The following is a 26,741-nucleotide window of genomic DNA, read 5'->3' as shown; positions in this document are numbered from 1 at the left end:
TCTTTGATAGACTTAAATGGCATTAAAAAAAGAGGCAATAAAGTGACAATAAAATGTGAAATGAAGTATTATAATCGGGAGATGGTGGGCTCTGTACATAATGCTCACCAGGCTCGTTCCTAAATAGCTAGATATCAAATTTCCCTCTTGGAGTAGATATTTCCCACCAGAGATTGAGAAGAGAAATAAGAGCTCTATCAATAACACACTGAAGAATTACTGTGTACTATATCTGTCTATCAACTTCAAATCTGATACGTGAAAGTCGGAAAGCCCTGTGCCGGTCCCCGCCTAACCTCGTCTCTCAAAGCCTTCAGCTCTTTATCTTTCTCTGCACTTCCTGCTTTCAACTCCTCGTTCTTGTGAGTAAGGTATTCAACTCTCTTGAACACCATTGAGATATTTGTCAGCTTCCGGGCAAGCTTATGCGACAAATCGACCACAAACTCCCCTCCCTCTGCGATAAGTTCGTCCAGGTGCTCACCAACCAGCGTGGTGTATCGCAGTGCCACAAACTGAGATAGCAAGTTCCTCGCATCGTCCGCAATACCGGTCGTTTGGTAGATCAGTCGGATTGCATCCACCAAGTAGGGGAACAGGACTTTGTCGGTTTGCTCCAGGGCAACAAGAACCTGGGCCAGACGGTTCAGAGAAAATTGCTCCAATTTCTCAAAGTCGAGTTGACGTGCGAAGGAATAGACTTTGGCGTGGAAATAAATCTCAGCAGCGCTATTTCCCTCGGCTTCTTGTTCTGGCTCTTCTTCTTGATATTGCTCTTGCCTTTCATGGTCCAAGACCTTTGATGCCGAGGCGTTCTCTGTGGCTAGAGTCACTCCATCGCAGTGTTCCAACGGTGTCAAGGCCCCGTCATTTATGTCGCAGTCGGATAGGGCCTCGGATGGTGGCGAGTCTGGGGCTATAGATGAGTCGATAACTGGTGATGGCGACCTTGCAGGTACAGCGAACATTGGAGCTGGCGAGTTTGGCCATGAAGCTTGTGACTGTGGGCTTTCGGGTGGTGGAGGAGACCTTGAAGGCGGGGATGGTGGCCATGAAGCATGCGATGGTGACCTTGCAACTGGTGATGCTGGTGGTTCTGCATTGGCTGATTCATGTTAGTGTCTCATTCATTTTCATAATGAGATGAAATGATATAGAAGAAATTTCTTACCGGCATCTTCATCCGCTTCTTCTGCCTCATGTAGTACCACTTCTTCTTCTTCTTCTTCTTCTTCTTCTTCTCCTTCTTCTCCTTCTTCTTCTCCTTCTCCGTGCGCTGGGGCCTCTTCCCCCGCATCTGCCTGATTTTCCTCAACTGCCACAGAGGTCGCTTGAGGTACCTGGTACCCTCCAGTGTAAAGGAAGCTCAATACACAATCAACGGTCTGCTCATCAAAAGCAGACCAATCAATCGCATACTCGTATTCGTCAGTTGACGCCTTCAACCGGGCATCGAATGCGGGGTGGAATTCAAGCGTTCCACGGTGGACATAGTAAACGCGCTTGTCACTGCCCACGATGATCTTGACTGGTGGCTTTGCGAAGATCGACCTGTTTCAAAGTTAGCAAGAGTCACAAAAGTGGTAAATACACCACAGTCTTGGATGGATATACCTGGACGGCTTAGAGTTGGACGACATGGTGAAAAATCAAACCAAGGTAAGATAGCAAGACGTTCAGATGCTCCTGGAAAAATTTAAGGAGATCAAGATATAATGGTACGATGGTTTAAGTAGGGAATCCTGCTCGTAGCCAAGAAGTACTTGGCAAGTCCTTTTGACTATGCAGTGAGACCCAATCTATTTTAAAAGTAGGGCGACCTCTAGCAGGGGTATACGTGGGCCCACTAGGCTGTTGCGTTCTTTGCATCTGTATGATCAACCGGCATATATATATCATAGCCGATGGTCTTCACAGCTTCTATTGATGCGACCACGACTTTGCTGATTACAATACATGCAAGTCTACATGACTACATAGCTAAATCACATTTACACCCTTTTCACCATATTCTACATTTAAGGGCGATCTAGTTTATCATCTAATAATAACATGGGGGAAGAGACACAAAAGCACATCCAAGAAGACATTTCAATACTAAAAAGGCATAGTCGGGCCGCATACGCAACTATTATCATACCATTATATCGGAATCATGATTGTTTAAGAATATCTAAGAATATTTAAACCATTTAAGGTCAGTAATGTAGCAACATGACTGGATCGGGTGCTTAGGGAAATTGTGGAACTAACTACTCTCTTTCCCGACTTCTTGTCGTCTTCTCTACTTCTCTTCTCCATATTACCCACATTTATTATAAACTCGGTTGGCTATATATACAAAGTCATCAGACTAGCCAAGATAGCTCCATCCCCCAAAGAAGGCGAGATGGCCGCACATAATGTCGACGCAAGAACTACTTGAGGGATGACGGTATTCTGTGAGAGGTTCTTGATAACTTTGGAAGGTAAGATAGTAAAAAAACAATATATATATGAAGATCTTAGATTCTATATAGTCCGGGAAGCTCACCGCTATGTTCGGCGCCCAGGGTGGCCGAATTCTATACCATAAACGCACAGAGCCCTCACATAGCTCCCTTATCATTTTTCCGGGGCCGACTTTCCTCTTCGGATATCTTTCCAACCCATTCCAAACGAGAAGACCACGATGAGCACACCAACTGCAGCAGACATAATGAAAACATAACTAATACTTTTTGAATAAGCCACCAAGACACCGGAAAGGTCACCACTAGATACCGCATCTTGAATGCCGGTAGCACCCGTTGATATTATAGTCTGGGGGTCGACTTTTTGTGCGTACTCGGGTACAAACGATTTCAACCCCGAGTCAAAAATCGCACTTGCTGCAGTGAGAAAGATTGCACCAGAAAGTGTTTGGGTGAACATCAGAATCGACATGGCGATTGACACTTGAGCATGAGGGATTGTATTCTGAACAGCAATGAGGGGCTGTGATACTGTTAATCAATGATGTTGCTCGTACTTCGTGTGGAAGGGAAAACTTACTGTTTGAAACGCAGCCCCTCGGCCTGCACCAGAGAGTATTTGATATCCAATCCATTTTCCAATTTGAGTGTCTGGATTCAAGGTTGAAAGAAGTCCACTGCCAATGGAAGTGAAAACCCCACCAAAAATGGTCCACGGGAGATAGTATCCCATCTTTTCAACTAAGACGTGTGTCAATAATCGGTCATATATTCACAGCAAACAAATTGACTTACTCAAAACACCCGAAGCTACTGCGACAAGCAGTTGAGATAATATACCGGGGAGCGTTGAGACACCGCTCATCATTGGAGAGTTGTTTTTTATAGCCTGGAAATAGATGGGTAGATAGTAGGAGCTGCAAAGCGTGATGGCAAAAATGGCCATGATGACAAGACAACTAGTCCAAACTGGCGTTCTTGCAACCAACCTCAGTGGTATCATCGCTTGATCTCCCTGGCGATGCTCCCAGAGCAGGAAGATGATGAATGTGGCGGCAGCGCCGCTAAACAAACCAATCACAGTCGCACTTCCCCATGAATTATTGTTCTTGCCATATTCCAATGCAAGGAGGAGCTGTAGAGCCGCAGGCGAGAAGAGGACGAACCCTATCAAATCAAGTTGATGAATGATTGTATCGAGCGCCAATCTTATTGAAGGCTTGGCGACCTGGTCGGGGATTTTGATAAAAGAAAGAAAGATCGCGACCAGAGCACCTACCGGGAGGTTGATGTAAAAGCCTTCCAAGAACTTCGGTTAGTAATGAGCTCGAAGCACAGGTTTTCAGTTACTTACACCATCTCCAGTTTAAGTACTCTGTAAAAGCACCTCCGAGCAAAGGCCCACCAATGGTACCAAGCTGAGACACTATATTCCTTATTAACGAACATACTGATCTTTCTGTATGGGGGATACTGACAGCCCATCATTACCCCGATAAGACCTGTTGTGTGTTAGCAAGCACCTATCACTCAGGAATTATTAGTCACTCACGTGGAGATTTGTGCAGTGGAGCACAAGACGATATGATGGTTAGAGCACCGTTCATCAAGCCGGCAGACCCAATTCCAGCGACTGCGCGAGCGATAATAAACATCTTGGAAGAATTTGCAATGCCACAGAGTAGTGAGCCGAGTTCGAAGACGAAGAAAAAGCCCATGAAGGTCCACTGCTATTGTGGTTAGTTTTGATTGATCATGGAATTGATTGGGTGCAGGGAGTTTTGAGAGATCTACCTTGGTGCTGAAGTTAAAGAAGACCCGACCTGCAAGAGGCTGCAAGCAAGCACTGAGATGCGAACTTAAATGAGTTCTCTGACAAATAAGCTAGTTTCGAAAAGACTTACCTAGCCATTTGATACGAGCTGCCATACCATCCAATATCACCAAGAGAATGAAACTCTGAGGTCATCCTAGGGATTGCCTGTCGAGTGTCAAAAGGAGTTAGGGAAGAAGGGCAAACGGGATCTCACGGTTGAAATAATGGAGGTGTCCAGCATAACCAAAAAGCAAACCAAGGTAACCCCAGAAAGCACGAACAGAAGCTTGAGGCCGGTGAGATATTCTCGTTCGTCATTTTTCGCAAGAGAAGGATTTTTCTCCAAATTTTTCTTCGCAAGGTCTGTTGAACAACTTGAATCCTCAGGGGCACCGTCTTCAGATGCAGGTTGAAAGTCCGAAGTGTGTTTTGTGGTGGTGTATAGGGAGATCTCAGCTGGGGTTGGGGCTGGATCTGTCATTTTAGCTTAATGATTTGAGGACAGCTAGATCGAGATGTTTTCCAGCAGTATTTGGTTCGGTTCATCTTGGGCGATGCCCTCAAGCCTTGCTTTAATACATTTATTAATTGTGAATTCCACCGTAGGTGTATCACTTTCAGCTAAAAATTAGAACCAAAGAGCTAATATAATATAGAGTATCCAATCACTGTTATGCGTCGGACGCCAATCCCGCCGTCCTGACAGTAGTCCTATAGATCGGAGCCGGAATAATAAAGGTCCGTGGTGAATCCCGCCGTTCCCCCTTACCTTTACTCTCGTTTGCACATTTGAGCACCTTGATGATTAACCTTGTCTGTAGATCTTGTGAAAATTCTCCCGGGATTTGTCTCGGAACACCCTGTCTCCACAAATATCAGGGTAAGCCTTTTCATGAACGACAAAAAAGCCACGTTCAAGGTTCGAGAGTCCGCCTCGTACGGCCGAGCATGTGCAGGCTGCTATAAGGCCAAATGCAAGTGCATATTGAGAGGACCGGGGCTCAACTGCGAGCGATGTCATCGTTTGAAGCAAGAATGTGAGCCATCGACTGTGGTGCGGAAACGGCTTTCCCGGAAAACAGCATACAGGACAGCACATCTCGAAGAGCGACTTGATGATCTTGTGGACCTATTAGAATCACAAGCTTCTGGGGATTCTAGTGCTTCTCCGGATAGTGCACCACTGGCACGCTCAAAATTTGCAACTCAACCTGCTGAACATTGGGCTGGCCAGAAAGGGCCCAGGAATAAGCCTCTTGCCCCTCGAGCCTCTCAGAATTTGTTACCAGCCCAGGATACACCGTGGAACACGGACCCTCTCTCACAGATAGAACCTTCTACATCTCAAGCAGAGCAATATTTGGCGACGTTTCAGCAGCAGCACCTCAATAATTTCCCCTTTTACTACATTTCTTCAACGACAACGTAAGCTGAACATGAGAAGATTGTGACTTGTTGTCTCACTGATATTATTCGAAAGGCCTGCCCAAATGCAAAGGGAACGTCCGCTATTGTGGCTTTGCGTCTGGGCCAACGGTTGTAAATCCGTGGCACAGCAGCGCGCCATTGAGGTCAGAATTCGTGAAACGTTAGCGCAAAAGGTTTTGGTAGACCTAGAAAGAAACCTGGACCTTCTACTTGGACTGATCGCCTATCTCTCTTGGTGAGTTGATCTTGTCAATATCATCCTTCGATCTAGAGGCTAAATGCTCAGGGCGTCCGATAAGTACAGTGGTAAATCTATTCTGGCCGTGTTTGCCAATATCGCCATGTCCCTTTTGTCCGACTTGAAACTTGACAGGTCCTTTCGAGAGTTCCCCTGTCGAGAATTAGATGCACCCAAAGCATTTTCTCACCCCATCAAGGAAACGGTTCAGTTAAACCACCGCACGAATGAGGAGCGGCGAGCAGTCCTTGGATGCTACATTATCTGCACCACGTAAGATATCCCCCCCGAGGGAATTGCCACTATATATCTGTCGGCTTGCGGCTCTCAACTTACTTTACATAGGATTGCTTGGTTCTTGAAAAATAGGCCTGTGCAATGGACGGTGCATATGGAGGGCTGCCTGCAAGACCTCGGCGAACACCCTGAAGTACCCGGGGACAGAGTACTTGTAATTCTCACCCAGCTGTCAAAATTGAAGAGCGACCTCCATCAGGTCTCGACTTGGCGACAGATTGAGGATCCTTGCCCGCAGACAAAGTCGCACCGGACCCTTCACGTCAAATCTTTGGGAGGTGTTCTGGATAAGATCAAATCGTCTGCTCCGCCAGAGATTTTGGGGAATAGTAAGTGATTGTGGTTCCCTGGGGTCCCATTTACGCTGACTTGATAGAAATTGTTCTGTCATATGTGTATTTCACGGAGGCCTTGATCAACGAGCTGCCTTTGTACCCGGTAGAAATGCCCCAACAGATGGGTTGCTTCGACTTTGGAAGGACAGAATCCTTCTTTGCATGCCTACAAGCTATCAAACACTGCATAGAAAACTTTGTCACCTTCGCTCCAGAGGCTGTTCATTCCCACACCATGATACTACATCTTCATTTTAGTCGATGCACCCATATTCTCTACCGTCTGTCACTTATGGAAGACCCGTCATGGAATCGTGGCGATATACCACATATTATCGACGTTCTGAGATCAATCGAGCAATGCGCATCTCTTTATGGGTCTGTACCGGCAGCCATTGGGATGGACACGGATGGGAGCGACATGTACACCCAAGCAGCAGAGATTTTGAGAGCTACGATGGCTCTATGGCGGAGGAAGTTTGAAGAGGCTGGTGTAATTCCACCCACTACGAAAGATCAACATTCAGACAGCAGTACTCTTGAAGCAGATGAGGGCATTTTTTATCTACCAGCCGATGGCTGGTTTGCAGACATCTTTCACTGGAGCGATCCTTTCCATATCGACACTTGATGGATCTCACAAGAAAAAGGGACTCAGCTTGCCTCTACATTTTTTTCCCTGATTTCTTGGCATACTGAAGTCACCAAAGAATGTATCCGTGGACGACCGGACTTAAGGCTCATCTCACAGTTCGGTCTTTGGGATCCGAACGATCAACGGCCATGAAGTCCACGCTTTTGTATATTTGTGGAAATAGTGAGTCTGGGGTACTTTCAAACCGGAGTTAGGCCTGTCTTAAGTCCTATGGCCGGTAGAGCGTATCGGGCTCGTTTTGATACGTTTGGTTATATTGTGCTGGCGGTCGACCTATTGCAGGTTTCGACCCGCCAGAATCTAGAGTCTTTCACTCCTCCTTTCCTCTCTCATTTCCTTCAAACAACACACAAAAACACACAGTAATTATGCATGTCCTTCTTACTGGCGGCACAGGCAAGACCTCAGTCCGCCTAGCCCGCGTCCTTCAAAATGAGAACATTCCCTTCCTGCTGGCCTCTCGTCGCGGCCCCTCTGCAGCCCCCTCTGGCATGCCGGCTGTCAAATTTGACTGGCTGGACCAGTCCACCTGGAAGGAACCCTTCCAGTACCGCTTTTCGGGGGGCGGAACCATCTCAGCCATCTATCTCATGGAACCGCTGGTCGATGAGCCCTGGAAGCCTATGAACGAGTTTATTGACTATGCACGCAAAGAACATGGGGTGGAAAGGTTTGTGTTGGTGGGGGGCAGCACCACTGAGCCGTCGAAGCCGGGCATGGGGATGGTGTGGCAACACTTCCTGGACACTGGAGTTGAGTACTGTGTGCTTCGGCCCAGTTGGTTCATGGGTAGGCACCTTCTATGTTCATGGTCTTTCGGTGCGCTAGCTAATCATGGAATCACCTTAACCCATAGAAAATCTCTCCGATGAAGCTCCCAGTATTGTCATCCGGGATCACAGCAAGATCTTTTCGGCCTGCGGCGATGGGAAAATTCCCTTCGTGAGTGCCATTGATATCGCCGCGGTCGCATTCCGGGCCATCACCGACCCGAAATCACATAACTGTGACTACCGCGTGTTGGGACCGGAGCTGCTGACCTACGACGAGGTGGCGGAGAAGCTGTCCGCCGCGCTGGGCCGCCCTATCGAGCATATCAAGCTGTCTGGGGACCAGCGGTATGAAGCCTTGGTCAGCTTTGGGGTCTCTGACTACTATGCTCGGCTCCTAGCGAGCCTGGAAACTGCGGCATCGACAGGAATTGAAACTCGTATGAACGATGACGTGGAGAAGGTGACGGGACGGGCCCCTAGGACCCTGGATCTTTTTGCGCACGAGAACAGAGCGGCATGGAATTCAGTCAGCGAATGAGGGGACTCGGCGGCTGGAATGGCCCCTGTAAATCTGGGTCCCCCTGCCTGATTACATAGTTATATTTCTCGCGGTGTCTGCCCCGAACATTCAAGGTGCAACTGATCGACTTGTATTAAGAAATTCAAAAGGCTATATATACAATATGAGGCACATGAGGATCAACCTACCTCCTCATATCCATTGATTGTTTGCTTACAGACTGAGCAGAGTATTTGTTAGACAGTAGGGTATAATACCCTGCTTCTTCATACATTGAGTAGCAGAGACTTTCACCTCTCCTTCGTAGCCCAACAGGTTATGAGGCCTTTTTTTTACCCTGATTCATCAAGATTTTATAGGTTATGACCTTGCAAAATTTACCTGACTTTTGCAATCCATATGTCCACGTCCTCCTTACTTGAAAAGGGTGATGTGATCTTATAAAGGTTGAATGTCCCGATCTCCAGGAATCCAACTGAATGATCAATGACAGGGACGTCAACTTCTGCATGACAGTTGGTATCATTAGGAGGATGTTGTTCCGCTACGGTGATGAAGGTATTGGTCAGTCGATTGATATCGTAGGCGTTTCAAAAGTGAAAGATAAATGAATAATGGGCTCCAAGATATAGTGCGTTTTAGCATTATTTCTGTTCAAAATTGATCAAAAGGTGAGAGCTAAATAATAGATCTCTGAAAAAATGATGAAGGGGTAGACTTTCTAGTACTATATCTGATGAAAGTGATGAATTCTTGATGAAATACCGATGGATTATTTCCCAGGTAGTGAAAGTCGATGATCTAGCGTGAGAAAAAGACCTCGGCGGTACTATTCTTTGAATCAGGGTAGAAAAAAGGGCTTCATAACCTGTTAGGCTACGAAGAAGAGGTAATGAAGAAGGTGAAAGTCTCTCCTAACAGCGTTTATTCTCCTTATTTCTAATGCTTTTCTTCTTCTTTTGCTTCTTGGATGAAGGGAAACAGAGGGCTTGGTTAGGACTTGGCGAGCGTTTTCTTTCCTTAATGGGGTTGCTTTCCTGATCATTGCGATGGCTTCCCCGTCTGCCTCTAGGGTGTGGGGCTTTGGTGGCAGGGGGTGGACATGGCAGGTGGGTCTTGTCACAATAGATTTGGTGGTAGCTTAAGCAATGACCGGGGCCTGCTCAGTAGCTTGGGGTTGATTCAAGTCAGTGGCAATATGAGCAAGCATGGAGGTACTCACATGATATAAATTTTATGTTGGGCCTGATACTAGAGCCAAAGGCGACTGTTGTGGCTACTGCGAAGGGAAGAAAGAGGAAGAAGAATCCAGAAGAAAGTAGGATATTTATACCCTGGTGCCTGGCAAACAATCCGCTCTGCAAGCAAATAATGGGGGATGCGATCATCTAACAAATACTAGTAAAAGACTACTATGGTACATTTATATCAAAAACATCGTAATATTTAAGAATATTTAAACAATACAAGTTGAGTATGCCGCAATATGACTGGACGGGTACTTGGGGGAATTGTGGGACTCTCTTCACCAACTCCCTTCTCTTCTCTACTTCCCTTCTTCATATAACCTGCAATCACAAATTCAGCTATGAGTCGGGTTGGAAAAGATAGATCCATCCAAAGAAGACGAGATGGCTGCACAGAATGTCGACGCAAAAAAGTCAAAGTAAAGAACTTCTTGCTTACCAACTGAACATCGCTAATCAAATGATTAGTGTGACCTACAGAAACCTATCTGCTCGCGCTGCACCAGGTTTCCCAAAGAGTGCAAATATGATATCAATATTATCAACCAGAATGTAGTGACGCATACAAGGCCGAATGAAGCGAATCGTCGCAATGAGAGTGTCAACCAGAGCCTAAACGCTATCGCCCACCAACCTATTCTAAACTTATCACCATTTCTATCATCAAAAGAATCTCAGTTTTTCATGCACATCTTTAACACCGAAACCGCGCCACGGCTGTTTCCCGCAGCCCCAGCGCTCTTCCTGCAAAGAATCATTGCAAGTTCACTAGAGACACCCCATCTTCTTTATGCCCTCCTCGCATCTGCTTGCAGTCATCACAGCCGACTTGTCCAAGACACAGGACCAAAGTCAAGGGTGTCCTGCTTGAGATTTACGAATCTGTCAATTTCTAGCCTGCGCGCGGCGCTCAGTGAAAGGAGTGTAACACTGACAGCTGAGACTGTCACGACGGCGATGGCTCTGTGCACTAATGATGTGTGCAATGGAAATATGCAGACATGGAGGACTCATCTTGGTGGGGTAATGCGTCTTTTGGGTGCCTTTTTGGATAGCCAAGGAACACTGCCCATTGCTGATCCTTACATTCAGTGTTTGGTCAAATGGTTCACAACAATGGATGTTCTTGCGGGACTATCCGGATTCAGCACTAGTGCTGTGATGAGCTCCAATACTGGGCTACTTGATAGGTCTTTTGATCTGTTGAACTGGAATGTCGACGATATATGTGGATACTCCTTGAGGTTGGCTCCCCTGCTCGCGAGGCTGTCCCAATTGGTGCAACGCCAATATCACACTGAGGCTGGAATGCAAGAAGACATTTTGGCAGAAACGCGGAGACTTGAGATTGAGATTATCTCCCTTGTTGAGTGCAGTGTTTCTGGTGGAGACTCCTTTGAGCTACAGAGTACACATCTTGCCTTTGTACACTCTGCTTTATTACACCTCCACCGGCGAGTCCAATCACTCCCAAGAAACCACGAGACAGTGAAAGAGGACATCGAAAAAATCTTAACCGCAGTGGAACACATCCCGCCATTTTCTTCTGCGAATATATTGATTCTTTGGCCCATGTTCAGTGTTGGCTGTGAAACCGATCATATCAAGCAACGTGAATTTATCCACAACCGAATGGGCGACATGCAAAGTCTTGGAATGGGAAACTTTACAAGAGCACGAGAGCTGCTGAGCAAGTTTTGGGCATCAGAAACATCCTTGTCCTGGGACGTCTATTTTGCGAATCTTGGATTGGAATTGGTTCTATTCTAGATGATCCGAGTGTCCTCAGCAAGCCAGCGGCAGCTTCTCATACTGATCATGCATGAACTGTCTCAGAGTGTTTAATCCATCAACTATCACATGGTTATCCTGGACATAGCCCAGTCTCACATATCCGCGGAAGTCCACACCACCCCCGAAGCACTGGCTTCCAGGAACCAGCATCACCCCGGTCATTTCCTGAAGTCGCTGACAAAACACGACATCGTCGATTGCCCTCCCTTCCCTGTCAACAAATTTGATGAATGCAGTCGTTCCGGCTTTCGGCTTTGTCCACTTCATAGCCCAGCTGTGCTCTTCAATGAATGCCCCAAGGACCTCGAGATTCTGCCGAGACAGGGAAAGATTACGTTGCAACAAGTTTTCCACACATGGAATGGATAAGGCATGAGCTGCCACACTATCATCGATTTGACCAACCGAGATGAGGGTGTAGTCACGGGCAGAGGCACAAGCTTCGATAATCTCAGGATTCGGCGAGGCAATCCAACCCAATCGGATCCCGGCCAAGCTGAAAGCTTTGGACATGGAACCCGTTGCAATAACATTCTCATACCCAAATTCAAGAATCGACGGGGGAACTTCTTGATCGGAGTCAAGGGAATGGAACAAAGGTCGATAAACCTCGTCAGAATGAATCAGGATACCATGCTCACGCGCGATATCAACAATTCCTTGCAATTCCTCGCGACGAAGAATCGCCCCAGTGGGATTCTGTGGGTTGCTATAGACTCCAGTCAATAATTATCCAGTCAATAAATCACCAAAAGCCATACATACTTCAAAATAATCATCCTCGTGTTCGGCCTAATCAAAGACTTCAACATCCCCAAATCCATCCCCCACTTGTTCCCCTCATCCGACCGCCACAGACTGACCTCCGCCCCAAAAGACTCGGGAACAGAGTATAGTTGCTGATATGTCGGATATTGGCAAATAACATGATCCTCCGGCCCGATATAAGTATAAAGCGCCAAGAAATTAGCCTGGATGGCACCGTTTGTGACGAGGACTCGATCAGCAGAGATGGGGCTGGCTTCGGTAGATCCAGATTGCGAATACAAGTTTGCGATGTTGGTCCTCAGCGCCTCAGATCCTCGGATTGCGCCGTAGACTTGCTTCTGCGTGAAGTCTACGAGATCCTTTTTCGGGGAAAGGGCTAGTAGGTCATTGAGGGAGATGGATGCGCAGCATGTTTCGGCGAGGTTGTGCTTTGCATTGGTTTCGTAAAGGTCCATCCACTTTTTTATGTTAGTCTTTGTGTAACTAGGTAGGTTGAATGGGTAGAATGGGGCTTCAGGGTTGCTTACCTGCTCCACGGCGAACGCGTTGATTCGGACCATTTTGGGTTGGGCTTGGTATTGCAAAGAGGGGAGTTTGAGAGATGAAAGAACGATACAGAATTTTAAAATTCGGACGATGGAGTTTGAGGATTTTATATACTTAGTACCTTGGATTGTTGGAGACTAGATGTGGACGATGTGATTGGCCGGATCGCATACATGGCCCAATTAGGCAATATGGGGTCCCTGGTCCACTGGACCATAAAGTCGGTGCATTTGTAGAACATTTCTGTCTCAAGTGGAATATAATGTCGTGCAAAGATTGGACAGGTCGCCTCTATTGCCTAGTGTGATTTTTGGCAGTTTAATGACAAATTTGTGTCTGGCCCGCCACGGATGGCAATTCAATTCCATCTTATTATAATATGATGCACTAGACTTAAAGAGATATACTATGTACATCAACCTGACTCATGACTGTTCTCTTCCTCCTCCAATATCGTCGAGTAGGGCAGGAACTTGCGATCCTCCATCTGTGCTTCCAGGTAGTCGAAGGATGGATTCTGGGGTTCAGGCTCTAGAAGCTCCCGTTTCAAACGAGGCCGCTGGGGCTCATCTGACTCTTCAATTTGCAGGAGCTGTGATATGGTGCTGCCAGTGAAATGTAGAATCATGCCTATAGTGGCCCCGACAAGCACAGCCCCGGTCATGAAATAGATGAGCCCCTGGTATAGCTTAGTAAATGCTACCATCAAGGAGCTACAATTTGAAGAGATGAGATATCATAGATGCCTGTCTCGTTACATACCTTTAGTATCACGAGGATACGCAATGGAAGCAGTGCCAGGTATAAGACGACATGTCCGATGTAGATCAATGGTGATGCGAGGAAGAGAAGGGTTGCCAACAAGTAGGACAGTAATTGGATTGTAAAACCAAGAACGAACGACAGAGGACATGTCAGAATCGATACCCAGCCCATGATTATTATGAACGTATGCAGCAAATCAATCTAAGCATCTTGACTCTGTTATGATATCCAAGTACCAACACGCGCCGCGGTCCAATCTCCAAGCCCTAAGCCCTATGTTACCGGATTAGGCTTCCGGCGTCATCGGCGTCTACATGTACTTTGACAAAGTAGGTACATCAATCGACTTTGACTACTGCCCACCGCCAATCCTTACGTTGAGCTGGCATCGGAAGTTTCTTCCCTCAGCCCGCCATTGTGACTTAGGTCGACCCTCTTCTCTTTCCCACTCCCAGCGAAAACTCGGCCCAAAGTCATCACATCTTTCCCCGCCTTCGATGGGCAACAACCCTTCCAAAGGCCCGGTGGGCGACGCGCCACCAGCCCATGCCCACCACAGCTCTACAAGCGAACGCAAAGTCGCCCGTCGATCCTCCCTCAACACGATCTCTGCCCCCAAGGCCACCGCGGCCGATCCTTCAGCTACAAAGGAGACAGCCGCTGGGCACTCGGCAGGATACCAAGGATCCGTGCAAGAGCGCCTACAATCCCGAAATGTCCCCGAATCTTCACCTAAGAACATAGAGAAGCCTCTGCCACAGGATGCACGCCGAGTCGAGCCCTCCCCGATCAAGGACATCCCAATCCGCGACACCTCCAACCCGGTCCAGGTCCCGATCTCGCGCCATGTCCCGGGGCGCGATCCTGTGGCACCATCTGCCCCACCCCTCAACTCGTACTATAGCGCATCGGCTCACCTACAACGCCCACCGCGCTTGCCATTGCCAATTGGTGATGCCAACACTACGCCCGGATCGCCTGTCGCCGGCCCTGAGGACTCGCATATCCAGTCGCTCCCTGCGGATCGGCTCTTGGATGAACAGATGGATCCGAATACTGCGGCTTCAGGTCATACAACCATTGACGAGGAGGAGTTGCTTGATGAGCTCCAGCCATTCACCATCAGTGGCGCCGGCAAGGCCGTTCCGGTCGTTATCGAATGGACAGCGCCTGCTCAGAAGGTCTATGTTACTGGAACTTTTGTGAACTGGGAGAAGAAGTTCCGCCTGCACAGGAGGTTGGTTAAATGCCTGATTTGGGATTCACGGAACTCGACTAACATTCGATAGTGAAAATAATCCGTCCGTTATGTCCACTACTCTGAACCTTCGACCGGGAACGCACCACTTGAAGTTCATTGTCGATGGAGAAATGCGCGCTGCGGATAATCTTCCAACCGCCGTCGACTTTACTAATCATCTGGTCAACTACATTGAAATCAGTGCGGATGATGCTCATGACAAGGACTCGACCCTTCAGTCGGGAGCTCAAACTCCAAACGCGGTGCCGGATTCTAAGCAGGATCACTCAAGGGATACCGAGGACCACCATCTAGAAAAGGAAGAAAACGAGGAAGAGGTGCCACCCGGTGATTTTGGTGACGCCATTCCTCAATTCCTTGCCGATCTGGATAAGGAAGAAGAGAGCCCGGCCTACGTCCAGGCTGCCAATGTCATTGGAGATACGGCTACCCCTCCCAGTCTGCCTCTCTTTTTGGGCAAGTCAATCCTCAATGGCACGACTCCCATGAAAGACGATAGCAGTGTTTTGAACTACCCGAACCATACGGTCCTGAACCACCTTGCCACGAGCAGTATCAAGAACGGTGTCCTGGCTACGAGTGTGACAACCAGGTATAAAAGAAAAGTAAGTCAGGGCTTATGCACTTTTTGTGGATTAACTAATCTTTCTGCAGTATGTCACGACCATTTTGTACAAACCGACCGGCGATATCACAGAATGAGCTATGCCCAGACATATAGGCCATTTTCAATTACATGCATACATTTTTTTACCGAATACTGCCTTGGACATTTTGTGGTCTGTCCCATTTGCAGAGATGAAAAGATTTACAGGCAATTTCCTGCCTTGTTCGACTCATTGGCCCTCGCCAGTCTGGTTCCTGTCTGCCCAGGTGTTCTCAGGTTCCTCGTCCATAATGGCAACTAGATCCTACTACTAGATCGCCCAGTCATCGGCTACAACCAACACACATGAATGTGCGTTGAACAATGCGTCTCAGTGAGGAGATCACCACATATTGCATATTTCTCAGGCGTTACTTTCATGTTGAGTGTTGGGAAAGGATTTGGGATTTTATCATGGGCAAATCATACAGCTGTACAGGCGCTTGGATTTATGCAAAAATATTACAAATGTCTGGAAAGTCCACTTGAGATGAGGAATGTTGAATAACTTTTCCCAAATTCATCTAACCGAATGCAAAGGATATCGGATCTGACTCGCTCAATTCATAACACATGATAGATATATTTTTATTTCAGACAAGACCTCGATTGATATCAATCCCGCCACTTCACAAACACTTCATCTGTGCGGAACCGCTGGGTACAAGTACTCTCGCTCAAAGGGGTGCGGAATCCGGTCCCATATGCCAGCATACCAGCCTGTGCAATCATAATTCCGTTATCGATGCAGAACCGCTCATCCGTCGCATAAACACTTCCACCGCGATCCCGTGCCATGATGCCCATCATTTCCTGCAGGCGCTCATTCGAGCCAACACCTCCAACAATAAGAACCTGCTTCGATCCAACATGCGCCATTGCGCGCTCGGTGATCTCAACAAGCATTGCGAAGACAGTTTCCTGAAGGGAGAAGCATAGATCTGCGCGTGTGGGCTTACTTTCCAATGACTCGTCCGCAGGGGTGGTAGAATCAACGGTTCTCTGCTCATCCTCTCGCGCCTTCTCTTCCCCGCCTAATCCCCACTGCTTAGCGAGGCCATCGATTGCAGCCAGGATCCCGGAGAATGAACAATCCATGCCCTTCACGACGTAGGGTAGATCAACTAGCTGCTGTCCTTGCTTCGCTAGTTGTTCGATGTTATATCCTGGTGCTGGGTCGTTGGAGATGTGTAGTGTGCGCGCGAATCGGTCTAGACAGTTTCCTACTGCCATATCGAGGGTCTCGCCGAAGATGCGATACCGTTGCGAGCTGTATGCAATGACTTGTGTGTTACCACCAGAAACGTATAGGACGACTGGGTTTGTTGCGCCGGTGATGAGGCGACCCATTTCGATGTCTGGAGATTCACGTTGTCAGCGTTTTGTTCGAGTTCTAACTCGTAATACGAGGCACTTGTATATGTAAATACATACGTCCAACACAGTGGTTCACTCCGACCAGCTCTTTGCCCCAAAGCAGACTTAACATCCGCGCGGCGACCACCACACTCTGTAGCGGGGCACCCATTCCCGGTCCTTTGGTGAAGCAAATACAGTCCACATCGTCGACGGAGACCTTGGCTTCTTTAAGAGCTTGCTTAACCAGCTTCACAACCCACTGTCGGTGATGGCGTGCTGTATCCTTTGGCAGGAAGCCCTCGCCTGGCGGGGAGACATAGGTGTGTCTGATATTGGCGAGGACCTGCGGGGCGCTACCGTCCTTGGGATGCAGCATGATACCGATGCCCAGTTTGTTGGCAGAGCCTTCCATTCCAATTGCGATCATGATGGGCGGTATTTCAATGTATCAATGAGAACGTAGATGAAATCCAATAAAATCATACGCAATGTATGAGAGCTCGGGAGACCTCTATGATTTTCGTTATCGTTATCGGGGTCTTTAAAGCGGCACCCATCGGTTGACCGAACTAAACCCGAGCTACCCTTCTCGACTTTAGTTTGCCATACTCCCGACTCTCTTCTTCTTTCCCCTCTTCTCCATTATTTTCTTCTTCCCTGTATCCACTTCGTTGGTTTCTTCATTTTACACCCTTCTCCTCCTCCTCCTCCTTTCCCTCCCAAGGGATCTCTCCCGTCATGTCTTCGACAACCCACTTCCCCGATGCCGAGGGCTTTCAACAACAGTCTGACAACTTCATATCATGGTTGCAAGCCAGCCCCGGTGTACAGCTCAACCCCAAGCTCAGACTAGCAGATCTTCGAGCAACTGGAGCAGGACGTGGTGTCGGTAAGTGTTCAAAAAATCTATTCCCAAACCACACAAAAGTGACTATGGAGTGTCCTCAAAAAGTGAGGGTTTCGTAATTGTTTTGGCCAGTTTCTAATATATTGCCTACGCTCTAGTGGCACAAAGCAACATCCCGGAAGGTGAAGAACTTTTCTCGATTCCGCGCGCCATGGTTCTCACCGTGCAGAACTCGGAGCTGAGGACTCTGCTTGGGGAGAATCTAGAGGAACAGATGGGTCCGTGGCTTTCCCTGATGCTGGTCATGATCTATGAATACCTGCAAGGAGAAAAGTCGAGATGGGCTCCTTATTTCCGAGTTTTGCCTTCTCGTTTTGATACCCTGATGTTCTGGTCGCCTGCTGAGCTACAGGAGCTGCAGGCTAGCACTATCGTCGAGAAGATTGGTCGGTCACACGCCGAGGAGTCGATTAAGGATTCTATCGCTCCTATTTTGGCAAAGAGGCCTGATCTCTTCCCGCCTCCTCCTGGTCTTGCATCTTGGGAGGGTGATGCTGGTAACGCTGCCCTCATTCAAGTGGGTCATGTAATGGGGTCCCTCATTATGGCCTATGCCTTTGACATTGAAAAGGGTGAGGACGATGAGGATGAGGGAGAAGCTAATGATGAGAGCTACATGACTGATGATGAAGAGGAAGAGCAACTTCCTAAGGGTATGGTCCCGCTCGCGGATCTCCTTAACGCCGATGCGGACCGAAACAACGTGAGTTTGGACATGATATTTTTTTCTTCAACCCCAATTCTAACCCTCTTTCATCAGGCCCGTCTCTACCAGGAGGAAGGTGCCCTAGTCATGAAGGCCATCAAAACAATTCAACAAGGCGAAGAAATCTTCAACGATTACGGAGAGATCCCCCGCGCAGATCTCCTCCGCCGATACGGCTATGTGACCGATAACTACTCTGTCTACGACGTGCTTGAGCTATCATTGGAAACCATCTGCCAGGCCGCAGGACTTCCGAACGCAGACACCGAGTCCCAACCCCGGCTTGAGTTCCTCTCAAGCCTCGACATCCTCGAGGACGGTTATGTAATCCCCAGACCTGTCAACGCCAACCCTTCTTTGCAAGACATTCTGCCAGCTGAGTTGGTGACTCTTCTGGCTACGCTGTCTCTCTCCCCTGAGGAGTTCCAACAGCGCGTGTCTAAGGACAAGGCTCCCAGGCCAGTTTTGGACGCCAATGCGACCGCTATCTTGGTCAGGGCGCTGCAAAAGAGACAGGCTGAATACCCTACGTCTCTGGCCTCAGACCTCCAATTTAGGGCTTCGCTTTCTCCGTTGTCTGACTCCGGCGATGTGAATGAGGGGGCTCGTCGAGTACGGATGGCCTTGCAGGTCCGCATCGGCGAGAAGGAGGTATTGCAGGCTGTCTTGGGCATGCTGCAGCCCGCTACTTCTGGTTCATTGAAACGTTCTGCCAATGGCGATGATGATGAATCACGACAGTACAAGACTCAGAGGGTATGAAAGCCTTTTGCGCTTGTCTCCATTTACTACGGCCGATATCAGTCTGTTCTACTGAACCCAACGGAACCAAAAAGTGCTTCTTGCGAGTGATTAAATTGTTTTAGATTTTCTGAATGTTTTTGAGCCTTTTTCTTTGCCCTCCCATTCGTCGCTTGCATCATAACTTCGGTTATCCATCATACAAAGGCTGCCCGACACCAGCCAACACCACCGAGATTCGGGAGAAAAAAGATACTATGTACACTAACAAATGCAGACGCGCTCAGCCACGAATGGCTAGCACCTGCGTCGAAACGAAATGTCGCAGAAGAGATGTGTGAGGAGAGGGTGAGCGGAAGCGAAAAAAGAAGAATCGGGCATCAAACCAGCAACCTTCGCCGCCCGCGGAAATCATCGAAACATGAGGGAGTACTAAAACTACAAGTGTGGTAAAAAGGTGGGAAAAGACAGAGACGAAGGGATGAGGGAAACAGAGCCACGGAGAAAACGCCCGCCAAATGCTGTGAAAGAGGGAAAAAAAGGAAAAGGGACGGTCAGGTCTCTGACACCGACACGGCACTTGGTCCGAGATTCGACCCCATAGAGCCTTGGTGCTGACCATTTTGGTCCAGCAGTCGTCTCTGAGCCTGAGCTTGGGCTTGGGCTTGGGCTTGGGCTGCCTGTGCTTGCGCCTGCGCATGAGCCTGGGCAGCCACTGCAGCCTGTTCGCGCGCCTTGGCCATGGTGATAGCCCGATGCTGCATGATTTGAATGCTGTACGCATCTGTATCATAATCGGGCTCCTCGTCGGAATCTTCTTGGTCGAACTTGAATCGGTCGACCTTGAATGGGTCCATGTCGACTTTACGGGCTCCCATGTTCCGACGATCGATCATCAACCGGCCACCACGTCCAACTCGTCGCCGGAAAGATGGCATTCGGTGTGCTTCGTCGTGCAGTTCCATGGTGTGCGGTGCAAGCTTATCTCTGGAGAAAAGCGGGCTGGTGACGTCTAAGGATGTATCCATCTCGCCAGATGATTCTGATGATGGAGGAGTGGGCAATTGTGCTGTGAAAGCGGGTCGGAAAGCAGCCAGATCGAATATTCTTTCTGGAGAAGGAGAAAGTGGTGCACGGGTGTGATCCACGTATCCCTCGTTCCACTTGATGTGCTTAGTGATGTTCTGCTTGATATCGCGCAGAATCTCGTTCTCTTTCTCGGCCTGGACATCCTCCAGGAGTTGCAAATCCTCTGCGCCTTGTCCAGCCTTGAGGGGCATGCGCAGTTGAGGAGCATTGGGACGTTGGGGTGGCATATCGAGCACTCTCTTCTTCGGCTGTGGAATAATGGTTAGCACATGCGCAAACTGAGCGATCACAGTAGCCATGCTTACCTTTTGGTTGATGAGATCCTCATCATCGTCCTTGATGTTGAGCTTGCGCTTCATCTCCTTAACCTCGCAACGCTGCTTGAAGAGCTGGCGCTCCACGGAGAGCATTTCCCTCCGGGCAACTTCACGCTGGCGTACCAAAGCAACGAGCTCGCGAGCATCTTCCAGCTCTTTGCGAAGACGTCTGAGTTTTTCGGCACTCTGCGCATCTCTACCACGAGTCTTGCGGATCTGGCGAACCTCGCGTCTACGGAAACAGACAAATGGATCACTGTCATCGGTGTCTTGACCAGTTTCAAACTGCGGATATCGAGGTTAGTGACTTTGCATGGCCAATGGCATGGGGGAATGACGTACCTTGAGCTGCGGTACGAGTGCGTTATTTTGAACAGCCATCCGACGCGACTTCCAGTGCTCATATATCTCATTGGCAAAAATCTTCATAGGATCCTCTAATGTCGCATCCATCATGTCTTGCATCTCTGCAAAAGATAACACCGGGGGATTATCGATCGAGGCGTATGGCTGCTTCATCTGCGCCGTCTCCTCAAAGAAATTCATGACCTCCTCGAAGATATCCTCTGTGCAACGACCAGCAGATGGATCGCGCTTCTGATTCAAGATCTTAAGGAAGACATCATCCTCCTCGGTCATGTTGTACGGGCATCCGCAGCAATCCTCGACGGTCGAGGAGAACCGAATGTACGTCGCGGGTTGCGAGAAGATGGGAGGATAGAGTTCGTCATATTGAAGATTACTGAGAATGGTCTCGGGAGTAGGGATGTGTGCCTCGTATACTTTGCCCTGGGCAGTGGCATTAATTGCGCGTTGCAGGTGAATTTCCTAACACGATCTTAGGTCAGCGCGAGTCATTTTATATTGGGTGAAAATCTCGTGTCATTTTGGCGATCCTGTCACGTGATTGGGATAGGGATGAGGCTAAAATTAGGACTCACCGACTCCTCGGCTTTTTCGACGCCGGTTTCGATCTGTTGTAGAGAGCTCTGGATTTCATCGTCGATGGCATCGATCTCTGACTCCCGGACAACGGGGATGGATGCCTTAGAGGTGAGCTTTTTAGGGCGCGTCCTCCCCAGGCCCCCGTACCGAGTCATAGCGTCGGGACGCGCAATAGGGCAACGACCATGGGCGGGGACGGGGTAAAATGGGAATCAGAAGAAAGGTCTGTTCATGCGCTTTCTCGTAGACGTATTTTTGAGATGAAATTTGATGGAGGGGGGAGATATTGACAACTGAAGATGGGGTGATTCACGGCTGGCGGTTGGGTTGACGTTGTAATGTCAGCCGGCGGTGGCCTGTTTTGGCCGAGTGCACGGCCTCAGGGGCTCGCTTGCCTGTCCGGATGCGGTTAGTGCGGGGCTGGGCGATATCAGATTCCCCGGCCCTTGGCAATAACAACTCTTCTGCCTCCTCTTTTGCTATCTTGCTTGATCTCGCTATTTGTATTTGCTGTTTCCCTAGTCCTGCGACCTTTATTTGCTACGTACCCCCATAGCATAAATCGCCACTGCACCTCGTTTCCCTCTTCAACCACCCACCATGGACCAGTCGTCCTCTACGAACGAGCCTAACGCTGCTGCGATTTACGATGCACGGAGACGTCGCGGCTCTGTGGGTACCACCCAGCTCTTCGATAACATTGTGTCTACATCGAACTGTACGTTGTCCACGGTCGGATAAGGTGTCAAGGCGATGGATCGGGCTTGTGACTGACTCTGCGACAACAGTCAACCGGGACGAAGTGGATCGCCTGCGCAAACGGTTCATGAAGTTGGATAAGGTCGGTTGCACACCATGGTCTAAGAGGATGTTCTGGCATACTAAACAGTTTACAGGATGCCTCTGGCACTATCGACCGTGATGAGTTCCTCTCCCTACCCCAGGTCTCGTCCAACCCGCTCGCCACGAGGTTCGTTGCTCCCCCGGACATCCATACCCACACCCCCACCCACGATCTACGATCTACATTATATACGACTAGTCTCTGACACATCTCTTCTATAGGATGATCGCCATCTTCGACGAAGACGGTGGCGGTGACGTCGACTTCCAGGAATTCGTGACCGGCTTGTCAGCATTCAGCTCGAAGGGCAACAAGCTAGAGAAACTGCGATTCGCATTCAAGGTGTACGACATTGACCGTGACGGCTATATTTCCAACGGCGAACTGTTCATCGTCCTGAAGATGATGGTCGGCAATAACCTCAAGGACGTGCAACTGCAGCAGATCGTCGACAAGACAATCATGGAGGCTGATAAGGATCAGGATGGAAAGATTAGCTTCGAGGAGTTCACGGATATGGTGGAGAATACAGACGTGAGCCTCAGCATGACTCTGAGTATGTTTTGATTCGGTTTGTCTTTGTTTTATTAGAGCTCTTCGTGCTGACTATGGCCCAGATCAAATATGATTGCCCTTCTCACTGGTTGAGTGGCGACATATTCAGTGGTGTTTCGTCTTTTCTGCTTGGTGCTCGGCTTTCTCTTTCTTGGTCTCGACATGATATGACTCAATGATCAGCGACGTGTTTGTAGTTTATTTTCTCAGTCCCGATATGGGAAGGACATATGGAATTATCTTTTTTCTGACCTTTTCTCCGGCTTTTATCTTCCTGTCGGTTTTCTCATTGTCAGCTCAGGCACCCAGTGCCAATGGTACAAATGCTACCCTGGAAAGTATATGCACGAAAAGTCAAATATACTAACAAGAATAGTTGGCCGCTTATGGTGATGTCTCTTCGGTGGTCTTTTCAGTAGTCGTCTCAGATATTCTGTTTAGATTTCGTTTTCAAGATATGCTCTCCCTCTCAACTTTATAGGTAGGTAGAGGGCAGAAAGAAGAGGCTTTGTGAAAACGACTTGTCCATGTATACCTGGGAAATACATTATCAGCCCCAACCCCTTCCACTATACGCCTCAACTCAACAATTCAACAACTTTACCTCCACCCCAGTCCCTACCTCATATCACCACGCTTCAACCAAAACAAAGCCTTGACGTTTCAGCCGCATGAGCAACCCCCGTTCCCATCCGGACTATTCTGATTCCGCACCCGCAAACTAACCTCGGCAAACACCAGTTCCTCTCGAACCTCTCCTTCTGGACCGCAGTCTCGTGGACCGGATGACACCCAACAAGTCGGGTACGGGAGCAGCCACAATGACAATCCTTGTTTGTCCAGCACATTGCGCGTGTCGGTGGCGCATCTACATCCTTTTACCTTATCTTTTGCCACGAACTACATTCCCATTCTGATATGATGTGTTGTTCTAGCGGTTCTCCCGACCCCCGGCTCCCGTTCTATCCCTCCTGCATACAACATATACACCGGATTTTAGGCCGAGCGAGATGGACTTCCCTTTCCGTTTTAATGCTCACCCCTTGCCGCTTTTTGCTCACTGAGTAAAGCTAAGCACGTCCCTAAGTATTACGTAATTATTAAACCCGCTCACTAACTATAACTTGGAACAATCCAGGATTGTTTTGTAGATCTGGCGGTCTATCTGGCGATCTGGCATGCCAGCTAGTTTCTCCCACCGATCCTCACTTAAATGATTCACAATGGCCCACCTTCTTGTCCAGCTAATCATTGTGCGGCATGATATATGTTCCTCTACGCTACTTTATTGAGGCCACACTTTTCTGCACCATCATGTTCGATGGCTCTCTTGTCCGTCACTGGCACACAACTACCATCCGTGAATGAATTTCTAGGTTGGGGCTATTCCCAAAACATATACCCCGGGACGGTCACACTCCCAGTCTACACCGCTCCTTGGGGTGGTCTGCAGCAAGACATATCGATGCAAGGAACCCCACGTTTGGGCCGTATTACATGGTTGCCATTCTGCCTCGTCTCTGTCCAGACTCCAGGGTGTCTGCCTTTCATGTACAGTATACTGTATCCCGAAGGTCGACTTGTTGGATGACCATAATCTACGTTTGCGTAAGCCGGCCGAACCGCGATCGAAAATGCCCATTTGATGCATCGTAAATTACAGTACAGTATTTCATGTCATCACACAAGGTCACACGCCTGCGGGGGAGGCCGACTACATCTACAACTTCACGTCAAAATTCTATGTTGTCCTGACCCGAATCCTTCGGCCAATCCTTCGGCGGGGGGGGGGGGGGTTCGTATATGTACCTAATTTGACGTTGAGCTTTGACTGAAAGTTCATTTCCCTCTATTACCCAAGAGTACTGCTACCTTTGCTCTTTTATACCCCAACCATAACCATTATGGACATTCCAGCAACAGCTGACTATCTGATTATCGGCGGAGGAACTGCCGGCTTGGTAGTTGCCTGTCGCCTCTCAGAAGACCCAAACACTCATATTGTCGTTTTGGAGAGTGGGCCTGACGCCTCTGGTGACCATAGAGTTCAAAATCCGAGTTTTTGGCCATCTTTGAGTGGATCGGAGCTTGACTGGAAGTTCAAGATAGCCCCTCAGGTTGGTTCTCTCTGATGCCCCGTTGGCATCTCGCTAATTTCTATTATCTATCCAGTCAGGTCTCAACGGCCGAGAACAGGATCACCCAGCAGGCAAAGTCTTGGGCGGTTCATCTGCTATCAATGGACTGGCGTATGTCCCTCCATCACCAGCGGGCATTGATGCATGGACAAAGTTAGGAAATCCGAACTGGAACTGGGAGACGTTACGGCCATATCTACAAAAGTCTTATACTTTGACCCAGCCGGAATCGGGCTTGGCATCGAGTCAAGGTAGCAAAAGGGGCTCCCAGGAAGCGATCCAATTGAGTTATCCCGGCGCTGCGGATAAACAAGGTATTCCACTCAGTCAAGCGTGGGCGGAAGCGTTTCAAAGCGAAGGCTATAAGCCTACCGATGAACTTCTCGCTGAAGGAAAGACAATCGGCACTCGGAATTATACAGCCACAATTGATCCAGTATCTGGTTTTCGGAGTAGTGCGGACAGCACTTATGGGGTCGTAGCATCTAAGCGGCCTAACGTTACTATAATTACAGAAACAACAGTCCGGCGGATTATCTTTACATATGATACGGATACGGGAAACACTAGGGCCACGGGCCTGGAGGCTTTCCACGATGGAGAGGTTATCACCATCCAGACAAAGCAAGAGATTATCCTGGCAGCTGGTGCTCTCCAGACACCAAAGATGCTCGAGCTGTCAGGTATTGGCAACAAAGATCGATTGGCTCGTCTCGGCATTCCGTTGGTCATTCATCAACCGGGAGTTGGCGAGAACCTGCAGAACCATGTTATGAGTCTAATACCTGTTTCTCTCAAGTCGCACGAGGGCATAGCAGGAATTTCTCCTGGCTTTAAGGGTCTTGCGTTTGCACGCATCAATCAAGAAGAACAGACAAAGCTGTTTGCTGCTCTTGGCAACCGGAGCAGTCTTTCAAATCGAGTCGTTGAGTCCATTTTGAACAACCCCAACGAGGCTTCGGCTATGCTCTTCCTTGTTGTTAGATCAGAATCAACTGCGCTGTTGGGTACCATTCCAAGCTTTCCCCTCTCGCGAGGCAGTGTCCATATCATATCATCTGATCTCAACGATATGCCGGTCATTGACGCACGTCTTTTCGACAACAAATTGGATCTGGAGATTCTCGCGCGGCATGTACAGCATTTGAACCGGCTGAGCTCTGCACCGGCCCTAGAGCCGTTCTTCCAAACTAGCGCAGAGGTGCCAGATCTCGCAGAGATCAAGGTCATGCTCCGTGAAAAATCAGCCTTGACTACTCACCATGTGTGTGGTACTGCTGCAATGCTCCCTCGTGAGGTTGGAGGAGTGGTCGGTCAGGACTTGAAGGTGTATGGGACTGAGAACCTGCGTATTGTTGACGCGAGTGTTTTCCCACTCATTCCTCATGCCAACCCAATTGCAACAGTGTATGCGGTGGCGGAACGGGCCGCTGATATCATTCGCGGGAAGTAAAATTGGCAGATCTGCAGATCTGGGATCTGATCAACGAAATGTAGATGTCACCCTTTATTTGACGTCCTGCATCCAATCTGCTATTGTTGTTAGCTGTAGTGAAATATAGATGTTTGCAATTTTGGTTCTGCCACATAGCCCAAAG

General features: G+C 48.6%; 13 protein-coding genes across 13 annotated transcripts; 7 read left to right on the top strand and 6 right to left on the bottom strand.

Annotated features, from left to right (window-relative positions):
- Positions 1-245: 245 nt before the first annotated feature.
- On the bottom strand, positions 246-1,640 carry N7517_007497 (uncharacterized protein; the record flags this gene model as incomplete). The annotated part of the gene is made up of 3 exons (XM_056725227.1): positions 246-1,105; positions 1,172-1,551; positions 1,615-1,640. The coding sequence occupies 3 exons, from the start codon at positions 1,638-1,640 to the stop codon at positions 246-248; spliced, it is 1,266 nt and encodes a 421-aa protein (XP_056581477.1).
- Positions 1,641-2,604: 964 nt separating this feature from the next.
- N7517_007496 (MDR family MFS transporter) lies at positions 2,605-4,750 on the bottom strand (the record flags this gene model as incomplete). The annotated part of the gene is made up of 9 exons (XM_056725226.1): positions 2,605-2,976; positions 3,034-3,194; positions 3,249-3,752; positions 3,808-3,879; positions 3,932-3,955; positions 4,006-4,183; positions 4,248-4,299; positions 4,358-4,434; positions 4,484-4,750. 9 exons carry the CDS (start codon positions 4,748-4,750, stop codon positions 2,605-2,607), a joined length of 1,707 nt encoding a protein of 568 aa, XP_056581476.1.
- Positions 4,751-5,759: 1,009 nt separating this feature from the next.
- N7517_007495 (uncharacterized protein) lies at positions 5,760-7,198 on the top strand (the record flags this gene model as incomplete). The annotated part of the gene is made up of 4 exons (XM_056725225.1): positions 5,760-5,932; positions 5,984-6,208; positions 6,281-6,561; positions 6,609-7,198. The coding sequence occupies 4 exons, from the start codon at positions 5,760-5,762 to the stop codon at positions 7,196-7,198; spliced, it is 1,269 nt and encodes a 422-aa protein (XP_056581475.1).
- A 392-nt stretch (positions 7,199-7,590) lies between these two features.
- N7517_007494 (fgaFS/easG family protein) lies at positions 7,591-8,533 on the top strand (the record flags this gene model as incomplete). Its single annotated transcript, XM_056725224.1, has 2 exons — positions 7,591-8,011; positions 8,079-8,533. The coding sequence occupies 2 exons, from the start codon at positions 7,591-7,593 to the stop codon at positions 8,531-8,533; spliced, it is 876 nt and encodes a 291-aa protein (XP_056581474.1).
- Positions 8,534-10,552: 2,019 nt separating this feature from the next.
- Positions 10,553-11,532, top strand: N7517_007493 (transcription factor domain-containing protein; the record flags this gene model as incomplete). The annotated part of the gene is made up of 2 exons (XM_056725223.1): positions 10,553-10,620; positions 10,659-11,532. 2 exons carry the CDS (start codon positions 10,553-10,555, stop codon positions 11,530-11,532), a joined length of 942 nt encoding a protein of 313 aa, XP_056581473.1.
- Positions 11,533-11,547: 15 nt separating this feature from the next.
- On the bottom strand, positions 11,548-12,884 carry N7517_007492 (putative aminotransferase; the record flags this gene model as incomplete). Its single annotated transcript, XM_056725222.1, has 3 exons — positions 11,548-12,265; positions 12,322-12,782; positions 12,852-12,884. 3 exons carry the CDS (start codon positions 12,882-12,884, stop codon positions 11,548-11,550), a joined length of 1,212 nt encoding a protein of 403 aa, XP_056581472.1.
- A 401-nt stretch (positions 12,885-13,285) lies between these two features.
- On the bottom strand, positions 13,286-13,806 carry N7517_007491 (uncharacterized protein; the record flags this gene model as incomplete). The annotated part of the gene is made up of 2 exons (XM_056725221.1): positions 13,286-13,549; positions 13,633-13,806. 2 exons carry the CDS (start codon positions 13,804-13,806, stop codon positions 13,286-13,288), a joined length of 438 nt encoding a protein of 145 aa, XP_056581471.1.
- Positions 13,807-14,132: 326 nt separating this feature from the next.
- N7517_007490 (putative Snf1 kinase complex beta-subunit Gal83) lies at positions 14,133-15,598 on the top strand (the record flags this gene model as incomplete). The annotated part of the gene is made up of 3 exons (XM_056725220.1): positions 14,133-14,872; positions 14,925-15,501; positions 15,551-15,598. The coding sequence occupies 3 exons, from the start codon at positions 14,133-14,135 to the stop codon at positions 15,596-15,598; spliced, it is 1,365 nt and encodes a 454-aa protein (XP_056581470.1).
- A 559-nt stretch (positions 15,599-16,157) lies between these two features.
- Positions 16,158-17,328, bottom strand: kae1 (O-sialoglycoprotein endopeptidase; the record flags this gene model as incomplete). The annotated part of the gene is made up of 2 exons (XM_056725219.1): positions 16,158-16,900; positions 16,977-17,328. 2 exons carry the CDS (start codon positions 17,326-17,328, stop codon positions 16,158-16,160), a joined length of 1,095 nt encoding a protein of 364 aa, XP_056581469.1.
- A 311-nt stretch (positions 17,329-17,639) lies between these two features.
- Positions 17,640-19,276, top strand: N7517_007488 (ribosomal lysine N-methyltransferase; the record flags this gene model as incomplete). Its single annotated transcript, XM_056725218.1, has 3 exons — positions 17,640-17,790; positions 17,907-18,511; positions 18,569-19,276. 3 exons carry the CDS (start codon positions 17,640-17,642, stop codon positions 19,274-19,276), a joined length of 1,464 nt encoding a protein of 487 aa, XP_056581468.1.
- A 533-nt stretch (positions 19,277-19,809) lies between these two features.
- On the bottom strand, positions 19,810-21,897 carry N7517_007487 (uncharacterized protein; the record flags this gene model as incomplete). Its single annotated transcript, XM_056725217.1, has 4 exons — positions 21,603-21,897; positions 21,004-21,489; positions 20,650-20,946; positions 19,810-20,592 (listed from the first exon to the last, which is right to left on the bottom strand). The coding sequence occupies exons 1-4, from the start codon at positions 21,759-21,761 to the stop codon at positions 19,810-19,812; spliced, it is 1,725 nt and encodes a 574-aa protein (XP_056581467.1). The 5' UTR covers positions 21,762-21,897.
- A 309-nt stretch (positions 21,898-22,206) lies between these two features.
- Positions 22,207-23,104, top strand: cnaB (calcineurin regulatory subunit B; the record flags this gene model as incomplete). The annotated part of the gene is made up of 5 exons (XM_056725216.1): positions 22,207-22,324; positions 22,395-22,447; positions 22,503-22,576; positions 22,672-23,006; positions 23,068-23,104. 5 exons carry the CDS (start codon positions 22,207-22,209, stop codon positions 23,076-23,078), a joined length of 591 nt encoding a protein of 196 aa, XP_056581466.1. The 3' UTR covers positions 23,079-23,104.
- Positions 23,105-24,909: 1,805 nt separating this feature from the next.
- N7517_007485 (GMC family oxidoreductase) lies at positions 24,910-26,596 on the top strand (the record flags this gene model as incomplete). The annotated part of the gene is made up of 2 exons (XM_056725215.1): positions 24,910-25,122; positions 25,178-26,596. The coding sequence occupies 2 exons, from the start codon at positions 24,910-24,912 to the stop codon at positions 26,594-26,596; spliced, it is 1,632 nt and encodes a 543-aa protein (XP_056581465.1).
- Between the last annotated feature and the right edge of the window lie 145 nt (positions 26,597-26,741).

Source organism: Penicillium concentricum (genome assembly GCF_028827145.1).
Source record: "Penicillium concentricum strain IBT 3081 chromosome Unknown utg000002l_segment0_segment0, whole genome shotgun sequence".
In the NCBI taxonomy this organism is placed as follows: domain Eukaryota; kingdom Fungi; phylum Ascomycota; class Eurotiomycetes; order Eurotiales; family Aspergillaceae; genus Penicillium; species Penicillium concentricum.
This window is presented reverse-complemented; position numbering and strand designations above follow the sequence as displayed.